This window comes from Rhizophagus irregularis, chromosome 22 (assembly GCF_026210795.1).
Source record: "Rhizophagus irregularis chromosome 22, complete sequence".
NCBI lineage: Eukaryota > Fungi > Glomeromycota > Glomeromycetes > Glomerales > Glomeraceae > Rhizophagus > Rhizophagus irregularis.
In genome coordinates, this window is record NC_089450.1 from 2,732,625 (window position 1) to 2,760,026 (window position 27,402).

The window sequence follows — 27,402 nt, forward strand, 5'->3', positions numbered from 1 at the left end:
GGTGGGTATATATAAATTCTCTTTTCCTTTAAGAAAATTCTCTCTGGTGATTTCTTGGAATGTACTTGCATGGGTTAGTTTCAGAGATTTTTTTTATCTTTATAGAATGTGATAATCAAATATTTTTTATTTTAAGATCATCTTTTTGATTTGAAAAATAAATAATAAAGAAATACAGAATAAAGACAAGAAAGGAATGAGAAAATAAAGATGATGATGAGAGGGAAAGATGATGATAAGAAGGATTGAGAACGAAAAGAATAAAAAAAACAAAGATAAAATAAAATAGTAAAAAAAGAAGAAAAAGAAAAGAATTGATTAATAGGTTTCAAAAGCAATAATAATGGTAAATAAAAAAGAAAATCCTACCTCAGTAAGCTTCCATAATTGAAACTTTTTCAACTTATTTGGGTTTTACTTTATGAATATGATTGCTATAAACTTTTGATGCGTCCTTATTTCTGAACCACGAAAACATGTGACAAACTGATGATCATTACATAATATCACATTTAAATAATTCTGTCTTGTTAAAGTTTTGCGTCAGTTAATCTGCAGTTCTTAATTAAAATTCTGTATTATTATTAAAAAGGAACTATAATAGTTAACGCAGTAGCAAGATGCAAACTCTTTCACCTCCAACTATGCCTCCATCCACAAATACAAACGAATACAAGTGTAGTGTATGTAAAAAAATTTTTAAAAATAAAGCTGGCTTAACATGTCATAATACTGTTATTCGAAAATATAATACCCTTTGAAAGGGATTGCCAGTAGTGCCAACAAATCTTACAGAATTGTTTAAAAATGACTTAATTTACTTTATCCATCATCGACTACCAAATGGTTTCAAAATGCTGGGAAGAAAATGGTTTCAATACCATGCAGTGAAAGTCAATTTCATGCAATTTTTGAAAATCATATATACTTTTACTCCAAGAAATCTGGTGTTTATAAATGTTGGTTTCGTGGAAAAGAAGGAGAGGAGAAGTTAAATCAAATATTTGGGAATACAGACTGGGGAATAAAATACTACAATCAGAATCAGATGACCTTTGTCGTCTTCATCAGCAAGTTTTAAAAGTGTTGCTTTACATAATTTTAGTGTTAATTAACATTAAGAAGTTGTTTAATACGATATATCCTATTGTTTAATACTGTATACTGTAATGATTAACACTGAATGCTGTTATATATGTATAATTTTACAAGTTTTTTTATGTTGTTTGATGTATAATATAGTTCAATATGATATGCAATGTAGTTTAATGCCATCAATCAATGTAAACAAACACAAAATGTTGTTTCATTAAAATTTAGTATAAAAATACACTAGTTGTTATCGCTATTTATTAACACTATACATATTTTTTAACACAAAATGTAGTTTAACATATTGTTAAATGCCAATAAGCGATATATATAAATACGAAGTTTGTTATACTGCAATTTAGTATAGAAATACACCCATTTTTATTAGTGTTTTTTAACATTATACATATTTTTTAATACTAAGTGTAGTTTATTGTGTTGTTCAATATTAATAATTAATGTGTATAAATACACATGAAACCTTACTACTGAAGACTCCCTCTTTTTATAACTATAAAACAGGCGGAGGGAGCAGCAATAGCTCTCCCCCCATAGGTATTTTATAACCTCTACCTATTTATAGAGGAGGGGCTTTTCGTAAAGTATTAAAGTTAATAGATATATATATATGTATATATAAGCACATATATACATCTATTAAAAAGTTATAAAAGAAAATTTCGAAGTTCGGGGAAAGGCCCTATTTATAAATTTTTATACATCACGTGTATCACGTGATACTGAATTAATAATTACAGCAGCTTCAACTGCGCCTGCTGCAGTATAGAGAAAAAAAAATTAAGCTTTTTTTAGCAAAGCTTATTTTTTTTTTCTCACGGCCTTTATTTTCCCTTCCCTCTTTCGCTTCTCTTTCCCCTTCTCCTTTCCTTTCGCCCTTCCCCTTCCCCTTTCCCTTTCATTCTACCCTTTCCTTTTCGCTCTCCCATTACCCTTTCGTTTTCCTATTTCCCATTTCATTTTCCCATTTCATTTCCCCATTCTTTTTCACTCTCCCCTTCCCTTTTTGTTCTCCCTTTTCCCAAATGGTAAGTTTCAAAAGCGTTCGTTTTGAAACTTTTTTATAAAATTTAATTTCTTTTTTATGTGGGAATGTTTCTAACGTTCCTTTGTTTTTTTTTGTAGGACATTCATTATTGTACTTTCAGAGCGAAATTGTAAGTTTCAACGCAAAAGTTTCGAACCTTTTTTTTTAAGATTATTTTTTTTTAATTAGGAAACATTACTAACGTTTCCTATATTTTTTTTTTGTGTAGGATCTTTGGCTCGTTTTCAGTTCAGAATATTGAAAACGGTAAGTCTCAAAGCGTTCACTTTGAAACTTTAAATTTATTTTTTTTTTTTTGCATTCAATTTAATCATTAATTTACACAATAGCGTTTTTTCACGAACATTTGCAGTTTTGAAATATCCTTCCCAGCATTTAAAAGCTAAACGCACGTGCTGTGGCTGCATTGATCATTTTAGAAAACTAACGTTTCCTATAATTTTTTTTAGGACTCGGCATATTCGACTTGGAAAACGAAAGGGTAAGTTTTGAAGCGTGTACCTCGAAACTTTTTAAAATTTTTTTTTTCTTTTTAGGAAACATTACTAACGTTTCCTATACTTTCTTTTTTATAAATGTTCAACTTCGGATCTTGGAAATGGTAGTGGATATGGTAAGCTTCGAAGAGTTAACTTTCTCTTCGAAACTTAAAATCAATTTTTTTTAAAAAAAATTTTATTAGGAAACATTTTCTAACGTCTTCTTTATCCTTTTTGTTGTAGGATCGGTGTTCGGAATGGACAAACGGTGTGGTAAGTTTCGTTTCATTACGAAACTTAAATAATAAATTTAAAAAAATTTTTTTTTATTAGGAAATGTTCTATTAACTGAACGTCTCCTTTATTTTTTGTAGGTTCGAATATCCAGTATTGGATACGAGTCCTGAAATGGTAAGTTTCATATTTTTCGTTATGAAACTTCCATTGTTTTTTTATTCTTTTTTTTTAGATTAGGAAATGTTTACTAACATTTCCTTTTTCTTTATTTTATTTAGGTATACAATAGAATTCATTCCAATTTTGAAACCAGGATCCTGGATGGTAAGTTTCGAAGAGTTTCACTTCGAAACTTTAAAATCAATTTTTTTTAATTTTTATTTAAACTTTTTATTAGGAAATATTCTAACTGAACGTCTCCTTTATTTTTGTAGGTTCAAGAATATCTGTATTGGATACAGGTCCTGAAATGGTAAGTTTCATACATTTCATTACGAAACTTCCGTTATTTTTTATTTTTTTAATTAGGAAATGTTTACTAACATTTCCTTTTCTTTTTCTTTTATTTAGACTTCAGAATATTTTTGATTCTGGATGGTTATGGGTAAGTTTCGCAAATGTTGTGAAACTTATCATGTATATTTTTTTTAATAGAAACGTTTTCTAACGTTTCCTTTTCATTCTTTTAGGTTCCAGGAGTTCAAGTCACTGGGAATTTGTAATTGGTAAGTTTTATTCATCATGGAACTTTCTTTTGATTTTTTTAGGAAATTTTTATTACATTTTCCTTTCTCTTATTTTATAGGTACCGTCCGATGTTTAATTTTGTGGAAACGGCAGGTTTTGCAACAACTTTCGTTGTGAAACTTATTTTTTCAAATTTTTTGTTTTAGTGACTTAGCAAAAATGGACCAGTTTCGGTATGTGAAAGGAGTTAAAGAGAAAAAAAGGAATAGAAAACCAAAGTGGATGGAAAGATGTCCGGGTGATACAAAATTATCGGAGATACGCAAAATGTATAGCTATTCAGCGTACTCATAATTTATTTTACAGTTTTACATTAGACATTAGATAGAAATTAAAATATTTAAATAATACGAATTTATTTAGTGTTAATAAAATAATAAAACAATACATTTATTTTCGCGTTAATATACACATTGTTTATTGAGTTTATTAATAAAAAATTATATTGTACAATATAAATAAACTAACACATGATACGTGTTGGTTAACATTAATTTGCCATTTTTTTACGCGTATTTTGATAGTGTTGGTCATTATAGGGTTAGTTTTTCTACGTTTTTAAGACGTTAAACAACACTAGTGTCAATTGGCGTTAACTAACACTAGTATACACTGCCCAAAATCTTACTGATGTTAACAGATAATCACATATTACATCAAAAAACTGAAACTAATTCTTTAGCATTAGCTACCATCAAAAAGGCCAGTTCTGCAGTGAAACCAAAAAAGTCATTTAGCAAATACAAATATGGAGAGATAGTAATTGAATGGAAACGTAAACGTGATAAAGATGCAATGGGTAATATATGTAGTGCTGGGTTCATTTATTTTCATTTTTTCACAAAACAAGCATACATTATCTAGTTTTCAAATTAATAAAAAAATATATAGAATATAAAAACTAAATTACATCATAATAAATAGTAGGATAGTAAGGAGAATAGAAAAATAAGAAATAAAATTGCAAGTATATGTGTGACCTGTTAGAACTCATTTGAGCTATCTAACAGCTAAGGGTAAGAAGTATCACCACACTCAAATCACGTACTTTTATCATATCTCACAGGAAGGTACATAGCGATCATCATCTCCAATGAAAGCAGACCTGATCATAGATTGCGATAAAAGTATACATACTTAAAAAAAATGTGATTTATAAAATTCATGTAGCCAAAAAAAGTTTTCAGGCAAAACCCATTGAGATTTTTAAACACTTATTCTAGTGTTTAAATTGGTGATAACTGATGATACGTGTTAATGATTTTGCAGCAAAATATTTCATCCAATCATAATGTTTTAATCTATTTGACGCAAAATCCATTTTTTAAAAATAAAGGAACATGATTAAAAATGTTTCTAAAAACCCCGCATCCAAATATACCTTTATATTTTCACGAGACTAAAGTCTCCCAAGGCCAAAATCTACAAAAAAAAAGAAAGTAAAGAACATTAGTAAACATTCTTAAACAAAAAAAAAAGGACACCTGAAGCCTCCACTTTATACCAACGTCTATTCATAATATTTCTTTGAATAAAAGAATAAAAGACCGCTTAATGAAAAAAAATAGAATCCAAAAAATGAGCAGTAATCCCGCACCCATGATAAAAATAGTTTAATATTTTTACCATATATTTATAGCCTGATGTACCAGGATTTGAAAATGTTTTTTTTCAAGTTTGAACTTGTATTTTTTTTTGTTCAAACTTAACTTTTTTCGCGTTTTTTACTCAATTGCAAGCAGAATGAAGAAGCTTATGTATATAAAAATTTTATGTTATTAATATACTTTTTTTTAATGTTTTACTAATTATTTATAGTTTTTAATATGCAATTTTATAAAATAAAATATATAAATATTTATATTAAAGTTTTAAAAATATTATTTTTTATTTATTATTTAAAAGAAATGCCAAAGACACTTTATTTTGTGTTTCAATTTATATTATAATATTGTGTCAAAAAAAAAATATTAAATATATAGTAAAATTAATTAACTAAAGTACTGTATTTTAAAAGAAAAAATTTTAAAAACATAATATTTTAAATATTTTAATAAATATAAAATAAATTTTTATTACAGTAAATAGGTCTTTTCCAAAGACTTAGAATTTTTTATTTTTTATTTTTTACAAAGTTAATGCATAACAAATTAATTTTGAGACGATGTTAAAAATAGTAAACTATTTTTATTCTGGATGCGGGATTACTGCTCCCTAGTCCCTCTACAAAATAAATATGTTTAAAATAAAAATTTATAAAAATAGCTATTACTTTTAATAGTCATGATAGTCATGCATATTATTACTTATTTGGCAAGTGATATTTTTATTACTATATCTGGTCTGTTCAAAAATCCGGTTTGTTTATTTTTAATTGAGATGACTTGTAATACGCAATACAAACTAATTTGATACGATAATTTTTTTTGTTTATTATTTTTTAAACTGATTATCTTTTCAAAAAAATGAATGGAAAAGAAATTTCTAATTATCCTGAAAATTCAAATATAGTATGGAAAGACAATAAATGTACTTTTTATTATAAAGTAATAAGGGCAGGCATATACCCCAAAGATATATTATGTTATACCAAAAAACCTACTTCATACTCAATTCCACATGGTTATGTAATTCAAACAACTTGGAATCGAAATACTTGTACAGTTCAATGTTCAATAAATTATGTTAATGATAAACCTACATATGTAGTAAAATTTGGTAATAATTTTTCCAATCAAGTTGTTTCAAGTAAATCTCCTTCAGATGCGACTACATTATTTCATAACGTAAATATATTATTTTATTATTTATTCACTATCTAGTTTTAATTTAATTCGTGATCCGCCTGTGAAACATAAAAAATTTGATAAATTTATTAATGATCGGCGGTGATAATTGTTATATGAAAATTTGCTTCGCGTCTGAATCTCTCATTTCTTAAAATTACTAGCCTTTAAAAACCGCGTTTATAACAATGAACAAGTGTAAAAAATATGATGTTTCATTGATAAAAGTAGGAAAACTAGATGAAGAACTACATTTTGGAGCATTTGGACGTTTCTGGTGGAAGTCACGTGACAATATATTATATCCTATACGCTTAGAAATGAAAACCCTTGTCACACTTAATAAAACTCACTTTATAATTACTGTAGTTAAAGGAACTTCAGTTGCTGCCTTTCAACCTGGTTATATTTGTGAAGCAAATGGCATTACAAGTTCTGTTTACGATACTCCCTCTGGTGCGATTAACTTTTTATACCACATATTATTCAGTTCAAAAACAAGATTTTCTGGTCCGTTAATATGTGGTTTTAATGATAAGGAAATTAACAAACGAATTTTGGATGATATTCCTTTTCAACCATTTACAATAATGGTCGGTAATTTACAAATATTTATTGGAATGATTGGAGTTTCAGATCAGGAGAATTTGGGATATGTAGGTCCGGGATATTTGTCTTCTTTCATTTATAGAGTTGGTGAAGAAAAAATTCGAACATTATTTGTACAGCAAATTCATCAGCGACATTGTTCTGTGGCTTTATACCAAGATGAGCGAATTAAATTAAAATATAGCGGAAAAAATCCAGTTGAAGTCTGGAAAGAAGTTTGGAAAAAAATTGAAGTGCTACAAAATTGGGATGGAAAAACTTTATTTGGTATTAATCATGAAAAGACTCAAAATCTAGTGAATATTCTTCGAACGCCTTCTTGTACAATTAATGAATGGAACAATGAAATTATGATGACACAATTATATAAACAACATTTATATAAGTTTACCCCTGCCAGCATCCCTTGGTATGAATTTTTACTTAACTGGAAAGAGTATAAATGCAATATAATAGAACTATATAGCGCTCTTGAAAATATATATCCAGAAGAATATCAATTTAAAGAAAGAGAATTTCGTGCTTGGAAAGCACTACTACGTAGCGTTGGATGTACTAATATTACACCATTTGATAAAGATAAATCGGATGTGAGTTATGTAATTGCTTTGGAAAAAAATTTTTTTTTATTTTATTAATAACGAAATAATTTTTTAGAAGGAATTTTGGACTAAAGCTGAAAATCCAATTGATGATAAGCATGTTCTTATCTATTTGTATGAGAATAATTTTCTTGATATGTCTCTCCCAGATGACAATCCTAATCCTATTGTGAATAAATTTTGGTCTTGTTTTAACGAATCTTTAAAAGTGAACAAAAAAGGGATTGATGGAAAAAGAAGAATTCTATCAATAATTGCGGATGATTTTTCATATGAAGAAATTAGGACAAACTTACTGGTTAGTTTATTGATTTACCCAGTTATTTTTTTTTTGTTACAATTTTACTTATCAATTTCCAATATAGGTCGCTCCTACTACAATTTTTGATGCTCGCAAATATGCTAGATTAAATGGTCCAGGCGCTAAGCAAATTGAGAAACCTATAAGAACAGTAGCTAAATTATCGCAAGAAAAACTGGAACAATTTAGCATTTTTTTTGAAGACAAAGCAAACGTTATTATGTCATCTTACAAATCAGATGCCAAAACTCAATTACCTGTTCTTTATCTAAAAAACACAAAAAAAGCACTTTGGGAGAAATTTCAGGAAACATATCCAAATGGTTTAAAAAGAACGACCTTTTATTGTCAGTTGGAAGGAAATCGCTACCAATATCGTGAAGATATGGGAGGACTTTGTGCAATTTGTAATACTTATGGTTACGAAGTATTTGGATATTTGAAAAACCTAATTCAAAAAGAAGTTAGTTTGATGGAAATTCAGGTAAAGTTAGATTAATAATTGATATACAAAACAAACAACTTATTAACTAAATAATTTTAGAATAATTTCATTCAACGCGCTGAGAACTTACAACGTTACCTTAAAAAATCATATGAACAAAAGTTCACAATATCAGAAAATGGTACAACCAGATATGATCCTTGCATTAATCATTGCTTGCTATACGCTTTTGGAACGTGTGATAAATTACATACTCAAATATGTAATGAATGTTAAGAGTTATTTACTTTCTTTAATGATCTCAAAAAAATTATTGGCTTGGATTCTCTTGACGATTTGAAAATATATGAAGAAAAGCTAATCTACTACCTATCACATCAAACAAGAAAAGTTTACTTGAATTCTCAATTCAATGCAACAATATTAGAATTAGATGAAAAGGGGGCAATTTTCTTAGTAGATTATAAAATGAAAATCTTACCACAAACTGCAAGAGAAACAAAGCAAGATTTTTATGGTAAAAAAGGGTGGTCTTTGCATTCTGTTCTAGTTTATACAAAATCCAGTAACAGCCAAATCCATATTGAAGCTTTTGATCACTGGTCGTGTGATGCAAAGCAGGACGCGTGGTTTACTGCTTCATCTTTACATGGGGTAATAGAAGTTCTTGATAAGAAGCCTGAATGGATAAGCATCATTTCGGACAATGGTCCCCATTATCACAATTCTGAATTGATGATAATATTGAGTTATTGGAAAGAATGGTACGATATAAAAGTAAATAAATGGGTATTTCTAGAAGCAGGAGAGGCGAAAACCTCTATCGATTCCCATCATGCACAGGTATATAAAAGTTCTAAATTTATTCAAAATTTTCTTACTTTATTAATTGTTGAATTAAATAGATCTCACAATCAATCAAAAGGCGTGTTAAATTGGGATTTGAAATAAGGAATGGTGAAAATATTCAAGAAGCAATTGAAGATATTGCTGGAATTCGTGTAGCACATTTAGAACCTGATAGAGATAATGGTAAATAATTTTTTTGTTAGAGAATTGATTTTATGCATAATTTAACGCACTATTTGAAATAATAAAGAAAATAAAGAAAATAAAGTAAAAACAATTCCTGGAATTTCGAATTATTTTGAATGGAGGTGGCCAGAAGAAGAAGGATTAGATGGGTGTATACAAGCGAGAGCCTTACCTCACATTGGCGAATGGAAAACCTTTACTCCAAATCAAATATCCAATTGGGCGAAAGCTGGAATGCACATGCCGCAACCTCAAATTTCCTTGCACACGACATCAAAATCCTCTTGGAAGATACCAATGCCACATAGTTCAAGTAAGTGTCTTGATTACATTATACAAATAAAATCAGATAATTGATAAATCAAATTTATTTACCAGATATTGGTGTAAAGCGACTAAAGGTAAAACAACTGCAAGAGGAATTGGAAAATCGAGGAATAATGACAAATGAAAAAGAAAATCGTGCAGGAATGATTGAAATTTTAGAAAATGAAATAGCTAAAGAAATGCAAACCAAAAAAATTGGTAAGTTTAAAAAGTCAATTGTATAAAAGCGCCTAATAACAAGAATCTATTATAGATAACGAAGGGGAATCTTAGGTAATATAACCAATACGTCATATGACAGGTAAAATAAAAAATTATAAAATATTCAATATCGCTTAAGAAGAAAAGTCTGATATTTGTAAATCAAACAGCAACGTAAGTGCATTTCCTTTGCTATGTGGTTGGGCACTAAAGCATAATCAAAAATATGGTAAAAAGGGTTCAGGAAAAAGAATTGCACCTCAAGTTATAGCTTTATTAGAACGGTTCTTCTTGGATGGTAATGTTCACAAAAACAGAAGAATGAATGGGTATAATATGCGAGATAAACTAGTTGAAAAACAAGAAAACGGAGAATTAGCACGAGACATTGAAATTCCAGAAGTAACTTCTATTAATAATTGGATAGCAAGATTTGCCGCAAAGTCCAAAAAGGACTTATCTGAACAAGCTATAGCTGGTTTTTAAGTAGTTTGAGGCAAAAATTGTCGTTTTTCGTCATTCTTAATAATCAATAAAATACCTGGAATCTCACATTCCGGGAAGGCAAAGTCAAAAAATTTTTTTTAAATCGTTTCGATTAAATTCATAAAATAAAAATTCAGGATTTGTCACATTATAATAAGGAGTTTTTTTTTTGTATTACGCATTTAAGTCGTACTCATAACATGATCAATTTTTACAATTTGGAATCTTTTATTATATGATCGACATAAAATTCACCAAATTTGTCTAATTAATTTTTATGGTTTATTGGCGGATCACGAATTAATTATTAAATAATCTTTTTGCACAATTTTAAAGCAAATCAATCAAGGAGTTAATATATGAACCTCAGGAGTACTTCTGTTTGGGCTTCATTTAGAATCTATACATCAATATTGAATTAAACCACATAAAAAACGTATTTTAAAACCAGTAAATGAAGCTTCCCATTCAACTCTTACTAAATGAGCTAAATCTATGACCAAGCAAGTGCTTGATGATTTTACAAATATATCAAAAAATCATTACAATTCTGTAGATAAACCTATTTTGGAAAAAGTTCAATTTTTTGTGAATAATTATAAATTTAAGGTAAATGTAAATGAAAATTTGATAACAAAAGAATGTAAGAATGAAGCAATGGTGATGGTGGTTGATAATGGACAAATTTCTCGAGATGCCTACAGAAAATTAACTACAATTGAAGATGAATTACCACGTGAATGGACAATTGCTGAGAAACGAACACAAATTAATATACGGATGAATGATAGAATTAAGATAAACACAGTTATAATGCCACAACATATGGATATAAATTCAAATGAAAGTTCTGACATTTTTGATCCAGAGGTTATTGAAGAAGTAACAACGTCAGTTGGAAAAGGTGGTAAAAGAAGTGTAAAAGATGTATTAAAATTTATAGTACCAAACTTAATAAAGAGAGGTGTTCTTAATCTTCACAAACCAATTATTAGCATAAGAATCTCTGGAGATGGTAGAAATGTTGGAAAAAAAGTAAAACATGTTATGATCACTTTTGTGATCTTAGAAGACATTGAAAATATACATAATCCTAATTATCACTATACAGTAGTATTGTACCCTGGTTTAGAAAATTATGAATCCTTAGATATATTAACAATTTCATTTCGAGAAGAATTACAAGAATTGAAAGAAATAGGAATAAACATTAATGGAGTTAATTGGACGATTAACATGTATTTTAGCTCAGACTGGAAATTTCTTACAATTTGCTTAGGTTTTAATTCAGCAAATAGCTTATTTTTTTGCCCGTGATGTACAATAACCAAAAAAGAAATATCAGATATCAAAAAAGAATGGCTAATATCAAAGCAAATAGACAATATAAATCAATATAATGGTCATCATTCAACACCATTATTTAATATGATATCGTTAGAAAATTGGATCCCTGATAAGCTCTACATTATGTTACGTATAACTGATAGACTTTGGAGTTTATTATTGCATGAAATTGAAGAAACTGGTTACTTTAACGATGTTGTTAGAGAAATTATAGTTAAAGAAATGAATAGAATCAAAGTAAATTTTCATTTTTGGCAGGAAAAAGAATGTCAATTTTGGAGTTTCACTTCACTTATGGGCCAAGACAAGTTAAAAGTATTGCAATTTTTTGATCTTAATAAAGTTTTACCACCAATACGTGCAAATGTAATAAGAAATTTATGGAATGGATTTTTTGACCTATATACTGCCATATGGGATCCAAACACTGATCCTAAAATATTTAAAAGAGATGCAAAAATGTGGTTAAAAATTTTTCTTACACCTTCTACTGGAATACCTAATAGTGACAATTTTGTTCAAGGTTTATATAGACCAAACGATGTCACTCCTTATATGCACGTTCTTGTTTTTCACATTTACGAATTTATTGAAAAACATAAAAAGTGGGATTGAAATCTTTCTCATGTGCACTAGTTGAGAATAAAAACCATCAACAAGTAACTCAGTTTTTTTGCAAAACTTTAAGAAATGGAGGTAATGGTATAAACAGAAAATCAGCTATACTTCAAATCCTTGAATTTGAAAATAGGAAACTTTATTACATTTGTAATGATTCTCATAACATTCCTAATACAATAAAACTTCAAATTTAAAATACTTTATGTCTTTACGAAAGCTTTGCTGATGTAGGTCTTTCTTTTTTATGATTTTATTATTTTTTATTATTATTTTTTTGCTTTTGAAACTTATTAATCTTTTCTTTTTCTTTTGAAGATAAAGATATTAATTATTTTGAATATAGCGAATTTTAGCAAATTTAAAAAAATTAGAGAATTTTGGTGTTAAGAAACTAATGAAAAAAGTAAGTTGCAGTAAACATTCTCATCAAAATTTTGTGGAGATAAGAATTGTAATTAAATTAATTATAATGTATTATGTCGTTTCTCATCATCATCTTTATTTCCACATTCCTTCTCATCCTCACTATTTTCCATTCTTGTCTTTATCCCATTTCTTTATAATTTGTTTCCAAGATCAAAAAAACAGCCCTAACTAAAAGAAAATTTTGATTAGTCATATTCTATAAAGAACTTTAAAAACACCTCCGAAACTCACTCATACAAGTACGTTCTAAGAAATCGCCAAAGAGATTTTTCTAAAAGAAAAAATTTATATCCGCCCCTCTGGTATATATTGTATATCAAAGTTAAATTTTCACTAGCTTGAGTTTCTCATTTTTTATTTGATTTTTTTTTATTTACTAATAATGGCATAATTAAAATATTCTATTATTTGTAGGTGCTAGAGTCCAGGACTTTAGGTAGATGGAAAGTTTTTCTTTTAATTTACTATTTTAAGGATGCCCATTCTATTGATTAGAGTTCCACCAAAGCTTTAATGATACACAGACATCAAAATCCACATGACGTTGATAATAAGTTCGTTTAAAAGAAAAAAATTATTAACAATATATTGATATAACAAATATATTAATTATAAATACTTACTGAAATATATGTCATAATTAATAAAATTATGACTTTTTTGTACACTTCTAATTTTATTTTCCCAATAAAAATATCTTTGTTCTTTAATAAATCTATAATCAGCACGCTTTATTTAGTAAATGTATTAATTACATGTGAAATATTACGGTTAACAATAATATACATATAAAATTGCACATTTTCCTACTTTTACAATAAAAAAAATTAACTATATTCTTTACGCTCAAAATAAAGGTGCATATCTCTTAGAACCATTTTTTATATAAAAACAATCCTTTTTATCCTATTAATTACCCGAATTTCTTTTTTACAAATATTATAGATGTTAAAATTAATATTCTTGCTTAAAATTTTTGTTTCTTTATTAATTAACAGATTAAATAATAAAAAAGTGCAAACTCTTAGTTTGGTAACTTGAAAAGTAATGGGGAAGTTGATGGGGAGTAACAGAAGAAAGTATATTTATTATCGCGGTTTTTTATAAGTTTTTTTTTTTGTAATTATGCATAATATGACGTTAATGCAATATTGTGAAACTTGAGTAACAAAAATAATTTTAAAAAAAATTTTTTTTTTTTTTAATTTTTGACTAATTCCGAGGATCGGCAGATATGTTACTAAAATCGGTATGAAAATAGGCTTCGTCAAAGAATCAGAGCAATTTATGATTAGGGTTAAATTTTGGTTAGACTTTATTGTCCCAGATTTTTTTGTATAACAGGGAAAGTTTTACAATATGTCTAGTTGACTACCTGCTATATATTTTTTGGTTAGACCTTGGTCAGATTTTTGGTTAGACTTTTGGTTAGACCTGTTGTCCCAGATTTTTTTGTATAACAGGAAAAGCTTTACAATATGTCTAGTTACCTTCCTGCTATACATTTTGGTTAGATCTGGGTCAGATTTTTGGTTAGACTTTTGGTTAGACCTGTTGTCCCAGATTTTTTCGTATAGCAGGAAAAGCTTTACAATATGTCTAGTTGCCTTCCTGTTAAAAATTTTTGGTTAGAGCATGAATGGCTTAAATTATCAAATGAATCCCTTTTAGAGTATCATAAAAATAGTATGCCACAATGGATTGCTGAATCGTGCTATCAGTATTACAGCCACTTTGTGTCCTTCATACCTTTAGCACTTATAAAGGCAATCTGATATAGCATAAAATCATGATACCCTGGAAAGGATTCATGCGTGGTAAGAAAACCTAGGAATATATGATCTTAATCTTATCTACAACGCTTAAGGGGTTCTTTTTAGCTATCAAGTAATAATATATCGGAAATCAAGGTGAGGTGGTCTGGGGATAGAAAAACAGGTATAGTGTTATCATATCAGAAAATAAGGTGAGGTGGTCTGGGGATACCCTAAATTATGGTTAGACCTATGTGATAGCTGCTATCCCAGAACCCCCAAGTTTGTTCTACTGTGTCTTTATTTACGTGTCTTTTTTTTCTTTCTGCTAAAAGTAAAATGGTAGTTATTGGCAACAAGAAAAATAAAAAACACACAATCATTTACCACAAAAGAAACGAAGACAATGGAATGTAAGGGAAAAATTAATGATAGTGCATTATTATGAAAATAATAATAGAAGTATACGTGGAACTGCTAAAATATTTGATATTCAGCTTAAACAATTGCATAATTGGAAAAATAAAAAAGGAACTTTGTTAACGACTGCTCCTCATGTGGCTAAACTTCATCAAGATAAACCTGCCAGATATCCAAAATTAGAAGATGATTTATTTGCATGGATAAGTAAAAAAAGAGCCAATGGAAATGCTGTTATTCAAAAATTAATTATTAATAAAGCCATTTCCTTATCCAAAAGTCCAGAATCATTAGCAAATAATCTGGATATTGTTAGGTTCAAATTTTCTAATAAATGGCTTGATGGATTTCTAGGAAGATATGACCTTACTTAGTAAGCATCGTAGAATAACAGTAGCACAACAACTAGTGTTCTGAACGGGTTGGATCTAGAGCTCCGAACAGGTCAGCCAAATTCAGGTAACCTGACTTGACCTGACCTGAAATTCAGATCAGGTATGAGATTTTTTAAAAAAATTCAGGTCAGGTATGAAGATTGACCTGACCTGATTGACCTGTTGACCTAAAACTATTGATTCTACTATATAATAAAAGTGAGTTGCAATACCGCAACTCACTTTTTTTATATAGAATTTATATAAAAAAGTAAATCGCAATACCGCAACTCACTTTTTTTATATAGAATTTATATAAAAAAGTGAATCGCAATACTGCAACTCACTTTTTTTATATAGAATCTATATAAAAAAGTGAATCGCAATACCGCAACTCACTTTTATTATATAGAATCTATATAAAAAAGTGAATCGCAATACCGCAACTCACTTTTTTTATATAGATTCTATATAAAAAAGTGAATCGCAATACCGCAACTCACTTTTTTTATACAAAATCAATATAAAAATGTTGAATCGCAATATTTCGAGAAAAAACGTTGCGAAAACGTTTTTTCATAATATTATATTAAAAAAATGTTTCGTAACGTTTTTTTTTTTGATATTTCAATAATAATGTTGCAAAAACATTTTTTTCATAATGTTATATTAAAAAAAACATTTTGCAATATTTTTTTTCAATATTTTAATAAAAAACGTTGCAAAAACGTTTTTTTCATAATATTATATTAAAAAAAAAAGTTTTGTACCATTTTTTTTCAATACTTTAATAAAAATTTTTCAGGTTTCAGGTCAGGTCAGGTCAAACAGACAACCTGATATAACCTGACCTGACCTGACCCATTCGGAGCTCTAGTTGGATCAATTCAGGTGACCCGTCGTCAGGTTGACCCGAAAATTTTGGGTCAGGTCATCAAATTTATGACCCAACCTTGGGTCAGATCACAGTTTGACCCGACCCATTGACCATTTGACCTGACATAATATTTCTGGTCAGATGGGTCAAATATGTAAAAAAAACGCTGAAAACATTTTTTTTTGTATTACTATTAAGAAAAAACGTTTCAGCGTTTTTTCATATAAAATTATTAGAAAAAAAATGCCAAAACGTTTTTTTTTGCATTATTATTAAGAAAAAACGTTTCAGCATTTTTTCATATAAAATTATTAAAAAAAAAATGCTGAAACGTTTTTTTTTTGCATTATTATTAAGAAAAACGTTTCAGCGTTTTTCATATAAAATTATTAGAAAAAAAATGCCAAAACGTTTTTTTTGTATTAATTATTACAGAAAAAACGTTTTGGCGTTTTTTCATATAAAATTATTAAAATAACATGAAACATTTTTTTTTTTGCATTATTATTGAGAAAAAATGTTTTGGCGTTTTTTCATATAAAATTATTAGAAAAAAATGCCGAAATGTTTTTTTTTATATTAATTATTACAGAAAAAACGTTTTGGCATTTTTTCATATAAAATTATTTAAAAAAAATGCTGAAATGTTTTTTTTTTGCATTATTATTAAGAAAAAACATTTTGGTGTTTTTCATATAAAATTATTAAAAAAAATGCTGAAACGTTTTTTTTTTGCATTATTATTAAGAAAAAATGCTGAAAATGTTTTTTTTTGTATTAGTTGTTAAGAAAAAATGTTTTGGTGTTTTTTCATATAATAATATCAAAAAAAAATGCTGAAAACATTTTTTTATTGCAATACTATTAAGAAAAAACGTTTCGGTGTTTTTTCATATAATAAATATTAAAAAAATGCCAAAACATTACTTTTTAACAGAAAAATGTCAAGTTTGGCATTTTTTGTTTTTTTTAACTATAAAACGTCAGATTTGACGTTTTTCATTAAAAAAAAAACTTTTCTTTAACTAAAAACATCGGGTTTGACGTTTTCAATTAAAAAACCCATGTTTTTTTTTATTTTTTGTCATTTTTGATACACAGGTCAAACGGGTCAATGGGTTTGGTCAGGTAAGATGGGTTACCCGATTTGATCTGACCTGATTTTTTTTGTCAGGTCGGGTAAGACAGATTACCCGATCTGATCCGACCCGTTCAGAATGCTAACAGCAACTTCTATCAGATTTAATTGAATAGCAAAATATTTTTTTGAGTTATATTATGTACCTAAGAATTCACAATAAATATGAATTAAAATATATGGGCAATATGGATGAAACGCCCATGTGGTTTGACTTGCCAAGTAATACAACTATAAACTAAAAAGGAGCAAAAATGGTAAATATTTGTACAACTGGTTATGAATGATCATTATTTACAGTTATACTTGCATGTATGGCTGACAGTACGAAACTTCTTGCAGTTTGCATTTTCAAACTGAAAAATATTTTGAAAGAAAAATTTCCACACGGTATTTACATAAGAGCTAACGAAAAAGGGTGGGTTAATAAATAGGAAATGTTGTGGTGGGTTGAGAATGTTTGGACTTCAAGGAACCGTTTTGGAAATCCACGTTCTATGTTAGTATTAGATTCTTTTCGTAGGTATATAGTAAATTCTGTCAAAAATCGATTAGTGAAAAAAAATACAAATATTGCCATGATTCCTGGCAGTTGTACATCCAAATTGCAACCATTAGACGTTGCAATTAATAAGAGTTTTAAATCTAAGGTAATATTATTTAACCTTTTTCTTCAATTTTATATTAGTTACTAATATTAGTGAAATTATAGGTTAAAGATCGGTATAATAATTGGATGATATCAAATATTCATGCCTTTACTCCAGCGGGAAAGATTAAAAGACCTTCTTATTCAACAGTCGCAACATGGATTAAAGAGTTGTAGGATGAAGTTGATGAAAATCTTATTCAAAGATCTTTTAAAAGTTGTGAAATTTCAACAAATATTAATGGCTCAGAAGATGATTGTATTTTTGATCATGATAGTTTATTGAATAGAGATAACGAAGTGTTAGAAAATTTGGATAACTCAACTGATGAAAATTATGAAGAAGAATATTCTGAAGAAACTAATTATGAGAATAAATGGGACGTTAAAGTTGTTATTGAAGTTGGTCATCAGAAAGAAGATAATGATGAAAGTGAAAGTGAGAAAGAGGAAGATGATGGTAATTATGATTATCAAGATTCTGATGATCAAGAAGAAATGCGCCATAGACTAAATGAATTAAAAAAATATATAAGGTAAAAATTTTTTTTTTTATATTATTTTATTCTATTTATTGCTAATTATTAAACTTGCATTATAATTAGAAATAAAGGACTGATTAAGGAGTATATTACTATAAATATATTTGTATAATGAATAATAAACAAAGTTAATAAATATTAAATAATACTCCATTTAATAAATAAAGTTGTATCCAGAATATTATATTATAAATAAGTATTTATACCCTGGGTATTTTACAAATTCTAAGATTTTGAATTGAAAATTTCTATGTAAAGTATCTGGGTACTTTAAAATTCTGATAAATTTTTTTAAAGGGGTACTGTACATAGGGGAGGTACTGTGGCCCGCAATATACGGTAATAAATTTGCAATATGTAAATCAATTATATAATACTTAAATAAAATAAATCGATTAAAATATTAATCATGCTTTAACAATAAAATTGGTTAAATAGATAAAATCTTAAAATAGCAACTTTGCTAATTTTTCTTTGTAACAACTCTCTTTCACACTTTCTGCTTATTGTACTAATAAACTCTATAATACCTCCAAAATGTGCAAATAGTTCCATTGAATTTTTACACACATCAAAATGTTTGGCAAGAGATATTATAGATGAACAAGAACTACAAATTATACCAAAAACTGCAAATAAAACCAGTTGGGTGTGGGATTACTTTGTAGAGAAAACAGATGAGCATGTGTATCAATATATATTATAAATAAATAATACGAAAGTATAAAACTGCATAAAATTTATATAATCTTACTAATAAAATACTAATTATTTATGTCATTTAATTGATTAATTGTTGGATTAATTGTTCAATTTTATTAGATTGAGTGTGCTTAATTAAACTTTAATCAATAGTCTACTTCAGAATTGATTGATCGTGATTTTTGATTGGTTACACTAAAAATTATGACCAATAAATTTTAACTGTAGAACGATCAACTAACTGATTAATATGAACCACCAAAAATATAGGTCGGTTTGATCAAAACAATACAAAGTGCTAACACGTATCTTCTGACGTGTTTTCTTTGCTCATTTAAATTTCTTTAACCATGGAACTTCCAAATTATTCTTTAAAAAACACTTAAGCAAACTTAACTAATAAAACAACTGTTTTATAGTACCTAGACCTAAAAAAAATTTTTACATTTCACAGAGAAATGTTAATACAATTTCTGGAGAGTTTACTTATCAAAATCCTTTACTAAGTCTACTTTTAGAACAAAATTTTACTACTCCTAACTATTTTCTATATAATGAAAGTGCCGTTAGAGATTTTCCTGGAGTTTCTGGAGTTAATTATTTTGATCTTGAAAGAGAAGCTACAAAGTTAAGAGTGTTAGAAAAAGAATAAAATCCTAATGCTGATAAAGCTTCTAATTAAGGTTACTTGTCTAAACCTTTTCAAAATCCTACAATTAGTTTCGTCAAAATTTTACTATAGATTTATTATAGTTTTGGCAGAGTTTTAGCAGTTTTGGCATTTATAATAAGTTTTGGCAGTTTCACTTTTCTCCAAAGTTTCACCAGTTTTTTAATATAACTTTAATATAGTTTCGGCAGAATTTTACTTTTCAGTGAAACGCCATCTTGCCTAAACCTAGGGCTCTAATCGGTTCAGTTCAGTACGGTTTTTGCCAAAACTGAAACCGAACTGAATTGATCGGTAACGGTATTGCTAATTACCGAAACCGATCAGTTTCAGTAATCATAAATACTGTTACCAACCGGTAATTACTGAAAACTGAACCGATTTACTGATTCATTATCAGATCAGTTTTAAAAACATTTCGCAACGTTTTTATTAAATTATCATAAAAATGTTACGAAACGTTTTTTTAAATAAATTAATTGCCAATCTGCATGGGTGCGGCTGTTCAATGTATCACACACTTGATTGGCTGATCTATATATAATTACGGAAAATTTTTTTTAAAAAAAAAAATTCTTTTTTTTCATTCTTGGAAATGGAGACGGGTAAGTGTCTCCAAAATTAATTTTTTTTTGTTTTTTTTATGTAAGAACGCTTATTAACGTTCTTTTACTTCCTTTTTTTATAGATTTCAGCCGAAACTTGGAAATGGAGACCGGTGAGTATTTTTAAAAGGAGGAAGCGAGTTTTTTTTAGGGGTTTCTCATGTAAGAACGTTTATTAATGTTCTTTTACTTTTTTCCATTTTGTAGATTTCAGTCTGGGAGCTTGAAAATGAGGATCAGTAAGTTTTTTTAAAGGGAAAGCAGAGGAGGTTTTTTTTGTTTTTCTTTATGTAAGAACGTTTATTAATGTTCTTTTACTTTTTTTTGTAGATTTCGGCCTAGAGACTGGTGGTGAGTATTTTCAAAGGGGGAAGCGGACTTTTTAATCTTTCTTTATGTAAAAACATTTATTAACGTTCTTTTATTTCTATTTTTTTGTAGATTTCAGCCCGAAACTCAAATGGGGACTGGTGAATATTTTTAAAAAAGGGAAGTTGAGATTTTTTTTATTTTATTTATGCAAGAACGTTTATTAATGTTTTTTTACTACTTTTTTTTATAGATTTTAGCCCGGAATTTGGAAATAGAGATCGGTGGTGAGTATTTTCAAAGGGGAGAAGCGATTTTTTAATTTTTCTTTATGTAAGAACGTTTATTAACATTCTTTTATTTCTATTTTTTTTGTAGATTTCGGCCCAGAACTCAAATGGGGACCGGTGAGTATTTTTAAAAAGGAGAAATGGGTTTTTTTATTTTATTTATGCAAGAACATTTATTAACGTTCTTTTACTACTTTTTTTGTAGATTTTAGCCCAGAATTTGGAAATAGAGACCGGTGGTAAGTATTTTCAAAAGGGAGAAGCGATTTTTTAATTTTCTTTATGTAAGAATGCTTATTAACGTTCTTTTATTTCTATTTTTTTTGTAGATTTCAACCTGGAACTCAAATAGGGACTGGTGAGTATTTTTAAAAAGAGGAAATGTAGGTTTTTTTATTTTATTTATGCAAGAATGTTTATTAATGTTCTTTTACTACTTTTTTTGTAGATTTTAGCCCAGAATCCAGAAATAGAGACCGGTGGTGAGTATTTTCAAAGGGGAGAAGTGATTTTTTAATTTTTCTTTATGTAAGAACGTTTATTAACATTCTTTTACTTTTTTTTGTAGGTCTAATTAAATTTTAATAAAATTTAATTTAATACTAATAAAAAATGGCTTTAATATATTAAAACCGTCATAAACAAATTACACTATTTATCAAAATAAATTACGTTTATAAAAATAAATTGCCTGTCAAAATATATTCACAACGTGAAAAGTTTGGCAAATCGGTTTGGTAAATTTACTGAAATGATCAGTAAAATCTACCGAAACTGACCAGTAAAATCTTCCAAAATGATCAGTAAAATCTACCGAAATGATCAGTAAAATTTACTGAAACTGATACTGAAAGTATCAGTTTGGTAATTCAGTTTGGTAAATCGCAAAACCGATACCGAAACCAAAATTACCGAAACTGATCAGTAAATTTACTGAAAGGTTCAGTTTGGTAAATCAGAATACCGAAACTGTTCTGATACCAAAACTGATCGGTTCGGTTTGGTAATTACTGAAACTGATCGGAGCCCTACCTAAACCCCTAGGTTTTGGCAAGCAACCTTACTTTTAATGCAGAAATAAATAATAAGAAAATATTGCTGAGGTTGAACAAGAACTTTACGTAAGTAAAAATGCCTCTAATATGTTTGATTTTATTAAACTACACAACAAATTTACTTTAATTTTAGAGCAATCTTAAAAAAAAATCTGTTAAATGCAAAGTCAGTAATGATACTGATTCTAATGTTAATTGGCAAGATCATGAAATTGATTTTTTAATCCAGGTAATTTTGATGAATATAGAAAAGGTAATAAAACTAAAATGTTTAATGAGATATCTTCAAATGTCTTAAAAAATAAAGAACCCAATGCCATTAAAAGTAAGTTAGCCAGATTGATTAAAACTTATAGTAAAGTTAAAAGCATAATGAAAAATCTAGTGAGGCAAGAAAAGATTGGGTGTGGTATGATAAAATGGATGCTATATTTGGTGTGTGCAAAAATATAGCTCCTTCTTTTATTGCAAATAGATCTATTGATATTGAAGAGGATAAAGAACTTTTAGATAATAAATCTAAATTTTCTAAGAAACAAAAAAAAATAATGTAAATACTATTGCTATAATAAGAGAGAGAGTATGGGATAAAAAAATTGAACTAGAACAAGAAAAAATGAACAAAAGTTATGATGTTGAAATGAAAAAGTTAGAAGTAGAAAGGCAAAAATGGAAATTTGAATGAGAAAAAATGAAATTGGAGCATGAATTGAAAATTAAAAAGTTAGAATCTAGACAGTTTAACAGTTCAAATTAAATGAAATTAAATGAAATAAAGCTAATAAATTTAATAAATTTCATATACAATAATATTATATATTTATTTTTGCATGTATAAATGTTATATACATCATTTATGCGTAAATTTATGTGTAACATTATGCATAATTACATTTATTCAAATATTACATGTACATTTAGGAAATTAAGGATCAATAATTTGATTCATTATATATTCTCTTTTTCTTTTTCTTTCTCTTTTAATAAGTGCTATTTCATTTTGATTTTCTTCATTTTCATTATCCCTATCTTCCTCATCATTCTCATTATTCTCATTATCATCATCCTCAAATAATTCATCTATATTATCATCATTTAATTCTAGAAAATTATGTAAAATAATTGCACATTCAGTTAATTGCACAACATTAGAAATTTTTCTTGAATTCAATTCCTTTAAAGCTTTAAATCTGTTATTTAATTTACCAAAAGCATTTTAAACTACTACCCTATGTGAAGAATGAATTAAGTTAAATTGAATTTGTGAAGAAATTTGTGGATTTGTAAATGGTTTAATCAAAAAAAGTAGATAAGGGAAAAGCGGAATCTCCAAGTAAAAATTCATTTCCTTTTATAATTTTAAAAACATTTTGATAAAAATATGAATTTCTATAAACTTTAGCATCATGAACTGAACCAGGCCACCCAATTTCATAATCTATAAATATATCTCTATGATCTACAATTCCTTGTAATTATATGGAATACCTTTTTTTTCAGTTCCAGTATGTTTCAGGCTGTTTAAGGAAGCATTTGCTAATCCTATATGACTTCCATCTATTGCGCCTATAACATTTTCCATTCCACCAATATTTTTAAATCCTTCATCATATTGTTTATCCTCACCTATTGGCCACTTAACTACTAATGTTTTTTTAGTGAAAGAATTGCAATCATTACTCTTTTACAATATAGATAAACAGTTCCTTCAGCTATTCCAAACCTTGAACATATTTCAAAAATGTTCTCTTTAGAACCAAATAACCAATCCTTCTTAAAAAAATTGCAAGTTGAAACTCAACAGGAGCCTGTAAATGACAACTGTTATTATGAAAAATTTGATGAGTACTTAACCTTAACACAAGCTTTTGAAAATTAAGGGAATCCATTCTCATTATTATTTTAAATCTATAATCATCATATTTTGGTAGAATATTATAATACCAATGTTTTGACTTCGCTACATGAAAATTTCTTTGCTCTAAATATCTTGTTCTGAGTAATGAAGTTAGTCCAAGCATTACCATCTCATTTTCTTCTTTTTCACTTGAATTTTCTTCACTTTCAAATAAGCCCTTATCTTCCATATCTTGACAAGATGTAATAACATAAAAAGATAATAATTCTTCTATATTTTTATGTTCTGACACTTTGTTCAGAAAAGTATTAAAAGTAGATAAATCTTACACTCCAGCTAGTAATATATATGGCTTTTCTATGATTGACATTTTTGAAATTGAAAGTTTATTATATTTGATAGCAGAAATGCAATTGTGAGTTCAGTTCTCTAAATCTAAATATATTGTTCAAAATAATTTCCTGTAAAAAGAGTATTTAACTTGTTGCCAGATATTATGATCAAAGTGCCTGACAAATTTTTATATCAGAAATTAAAAATTATTATTATTTTCTTATTCATTGAATAATACTTAAAATGAGTTACAAAGGATGTATTGAGTAAAGGATGTATGCAAAGGGATAGATAAATTGATAAATTTAAATATTTAAAGCAAATCAAAGTCCTAATTGACGATTTCATCATAATGCCACATCATGTTCCCTATAAATATTAATTTGATCACTAAATTTAACTTTTTGATAAAGTATATCGAAGCTAATGATCAACAATAAAGTTGTATTTTTAATTTAGTAATACCATCAACATTTCGGACGCTCTGACGGTTCCTGCTAACTATAGCGGGCCATATCCTGTTGCACAATTAAATATATCTGAAACTAAGACCTGATCTGCATTCTGCATAGATAATATTACACAACAACTATATATACTCGAATAAAGGCGTTTAATTGGTATTTATACTATTTTTTTTAGAAAATATTCCAATAAAATTATTTAGTAATGGGTCAAAGTAACGATAAAGGTAAAAGCATATAGCATGAATATAGTTGTCTATACAAATTGAAATTGCTCTAAATTTTTTTTCAAACCAAATTTGCAACATAATAAAACTAGTTTCAAGAATTAAGAAAGATAAAGGTAAAAAAAATTATTTAACAGCTTGTAAATTATAAACATATAATTTAAATTTATTAAATTAATTCTAAAAATTATTTTACTATACTAGCTCGTAAGTAATAGATTATCTTATAATCGGAATGATAATTAAATTATTATTTATATAACCAAATAATTTATTTTATTATTATAGCTGGTAAGTTAATAGCTATTTTCTTTTATTGCATTTTACATGATATTTAAATAACTAAATTCTCAATTAATATAATTGTTTAGATAATTACGGTACTAATATTATAGAAAGTAAGTATTTAATTTTATATTAATCTAAAAGTATTATATATAATTTAAACTAATAATATTTATTTAAATTAGATTGTAAGTTACAGTATATACTTAATTTTATATACAATTATAATATTTTATCTAATTAATTATAATTACTTTACTTTATAATTATTATTAATTAATAATGCTACAGGGTGTAAGTTATTTATTTAATATATTATATTTAAATAATACTTACACATAATTTAAACTAAATTAATTCTTTATTTAAAAAATTGTTTTGTAATTCTTATAGTTGGTAAGTTATAAGTCATTTATTTAATTCTATTATATTTATATAATATTTACAAACTAAATTCTTTACTTAAAAAATTATTTATTTAATAATATAGGGAGTATATTATTCATTTAATTCTATTATATTTATATAATATTACATATAATTTAAACTAACTAAATTCTTTATTTAAAAAATCATTCAAATATTTTAGAACGTAAGTAATTCTATTATATTTATATAATATTTACATATAATTTAAACTAACTAAATTCTTTATTTAAAAAATTATTTTGTAATTTCTTTCAGTTGGTAAATTATAAGTCATTTATTTAATTCTATTATATCTATATAATATTTACATATAATTTAAACTAACTAAATTCTTTATTTAAAAAATTATTCAAATATTTTAGAAAGTAAGTAATTCTATTATATTTATAATATTTACATGTAATTTAAACTAACTAAATTCTTTATTTAAAAAATTATTCAAATATTTTAGAATGTAAGTAATTCTATTATATTTAAATAATATTTACATATAATTTAAACTAACTAAATTCTTTATTTAAAAAATTATTTATTTAATAATATAGGGAGTATGTTATTTATTTAATTCTATTACATTTATATAATATTTACATATAATTTAAACTAACTAAATTCTTTATTTAAAAAATTATTCAAATATCTTATATATTAGAACGTAAGTAATTCTATTATATTTATATAATATTTACATATAATTTAAACTAGTAACTAAATTCTATTATTCAAATATTTTAGAATGTAAGTAATTCTATTATAATTATATAATATTTACATATATAATTTAAACTAACTAAATTCTTTATTTAAAAATTATTTATTTAATAATATAGGGGGTATGTTATAAGTTATATTTAATTCTATTATATAATATTTACATATAATTTAAACTAACTAAATTATTTATTTAAAAAATTATTCAAATACTTTAGAATGTAAGTAAGTCAATTATATTTATATATTATTTACATATAATTTAACTAACTAAATTCTTTATTTAAAAAATTATTTATTTAATAATATAGCGAGTATGTTATAAGTTATATTTAATTCTATTATATAATATTTTACATATAATTTAAACTAACTAAATTCTTTATTTAAAAAATCATTTTGTAATTTCTTTAAGTTGGTAAGTTATAAGTTATTTATTTAATTCTATTATATTAATATAATATTTACATATAATTTATAACTAAATTCTTTATTTAAAAAATCATTCAAATATTTTAGAACGTAAGTAATTCTATTATATTTATATAATATTTACACTAACTAAATTCTTTACTTAAAAAATTATTTATTTAATAATATAGGGAGTATGTTATTCATTTAATTCTATTATATTAATATAATATTACATATAATTTAAACTAATTAAATTCTTAATTTAAAAAATTATTCAAATATCTTATATATTAGAACGTAAGTAATCCTATTATATTTATATAATATTTACATATATTTAAACTAACTAAATTCTTTATTTAAAAAATTATTTATTTAATAATATAGGAAGTATGTTATAAGTTATATTTAATTCTATTATATAATATTTACAAATAATTTAACTAACTAAATCCTTTATTTAAAAAATAATTTTGTAATTTCTTTTAG

General features: G+C 26.4%; 6 protein-coding genes across 6 annotated transcripts; 5 read left to right on the top strand and 1 right to left on the bottom strand.

The window, feature by feature from the left end:
• Nucleotides 1-2,135: 2,135 nt before the first annotated feature.
• OCT59_014785 (uncharacterized protein) lies at nucleotides 2,136-3,596 on the top strand (the record flags this gene model as incomplete). The annotated part of the gene is made up of 11 exons (XM_066150242.1): nucleotides 2,136-2,138; nucleotides 2,236-2,267; nucleotides 2,367-2,404; nucleotides 2,608-2,639; nucleotides 2,764-2,771; nucleotides 2,881-2,910; nucleotides 3,012-3,048; nucleotides 3,153-3,198; nucleotides 3,309-3,346; nucleotides 3,452-3,478; nucleotides 3,564-3,596. The coding sequence occupies 11 exons, from the start codon at nucleotides 2,136-2,138 to the stop codon at nucleotides 3,594-3,596; spliced, it is 324 nt and encodes a 107-aa protein (XP_066002428.1).
• A 2,490-nt stretch (nucleotides 3,597-6,086) lies between these two features.
• Nucleotides 6,087-10,413, top strand: OCT59_014786 (uncharacterized protein; the record flags this gene model as incomplete). The annotated part of the gene is made up of 10 exons (XM_066150243.1): nucleotides 6,087-6,407; nucleotides 6,572-7,606; nucleotides 7,674-7,916; nucleotides 7,984-8,403; nucleotides 8,464-8,545; nucleotides 8,642-9,207; nucleotides 9,270-9,396; nucleotides 9,464-9,712; nucleotides 9,778-9,924; nucleotides 10,067-10,413. 10 exons carry the CDS (start codon nucleotides 6,087-6,089, stop codon nucleotides 10,411-10,413), a joined length of 3,537 nt encoding a protein of 1,178 aa, XP_066002429.1.
• Nucleotides 10,414-10,908: 495 nt separating this feature from the next.
• OCT59_014787 (uncharacterized protein) lies at nucleotides 10,909-11,730 on the top strand (the record flags this gene model as incomplete). Its single annotated transcript, XM_066150244.1, has 1 exon — nucleotides 10,909-11,730. The coding sequence occupies one exon, from the start codon at nucleotides 10,909-10,911 to the stop codon at nucleotides 11,728-11,730; it is 822 nt and encodes a 273-aa protein (XP_066002430.1).
• A 111-nt stretch (nucleotides 11,731-11,841) lies between these two features.
• Nucleotides 11,842-12,575, top strand: OCT59_014788 (uncharacterized protein; the record flags this gene model as incomplete). Its single annotated transcript, XM_066150245.1, has 2 exons — nucleotides 11,842-12,283; nucleotides 12,367-12,575. 2 exons carry the CDS (start codon nucleotides 11,842-11,844, stop codon nucleotides 12,573-12,575), a joined length of 651 nt encoding a protein of 216 aa, XP_066002431.1.
• Nucleotides 12,576-14,989: 2,414 nt separating this feature from the next.
• OCT59_014789 (uncharacterized protein) lies at nucleotides 14,990-15,355 on the top strand (the record flags this gene model as incomplete). The annotated part of the gene is made up of 1 exon (XM_066150247.1): nucleotides 14,990-15,355. One exon carries the CDS (start codon nucleotides 14,990-14,992, stop codon nucleotides 15,353-15,355), a length of 366 nt encoding a protein of 121 aa, XP_066002432.1.
• A 7,762-nt stretch (nucleotides 15,356-23,117) lies between these two features.
• OCT59_014790 (uncharacterized protein) lies at nucleotides 23,118-24,279 on the bottom strand (the record flags this gene model as incomplete). The annotated part of the gene is made up of 3 exons (XM_066150248.1): nucleotides 23,118-23,293; nucleotides 23,681-23,836; nucleotides 23,916-24,279. 3 exons carry the CDS (start codon nucleotides 24,277-24,279, stop codon nucleotides 23,118-23,120), a joined length of 696 nt encoding a protein of 231 aa, XP_066002433.1.
• Nucleotides 24,280-27,402: the final 3,123 nt, after the last annotated feature.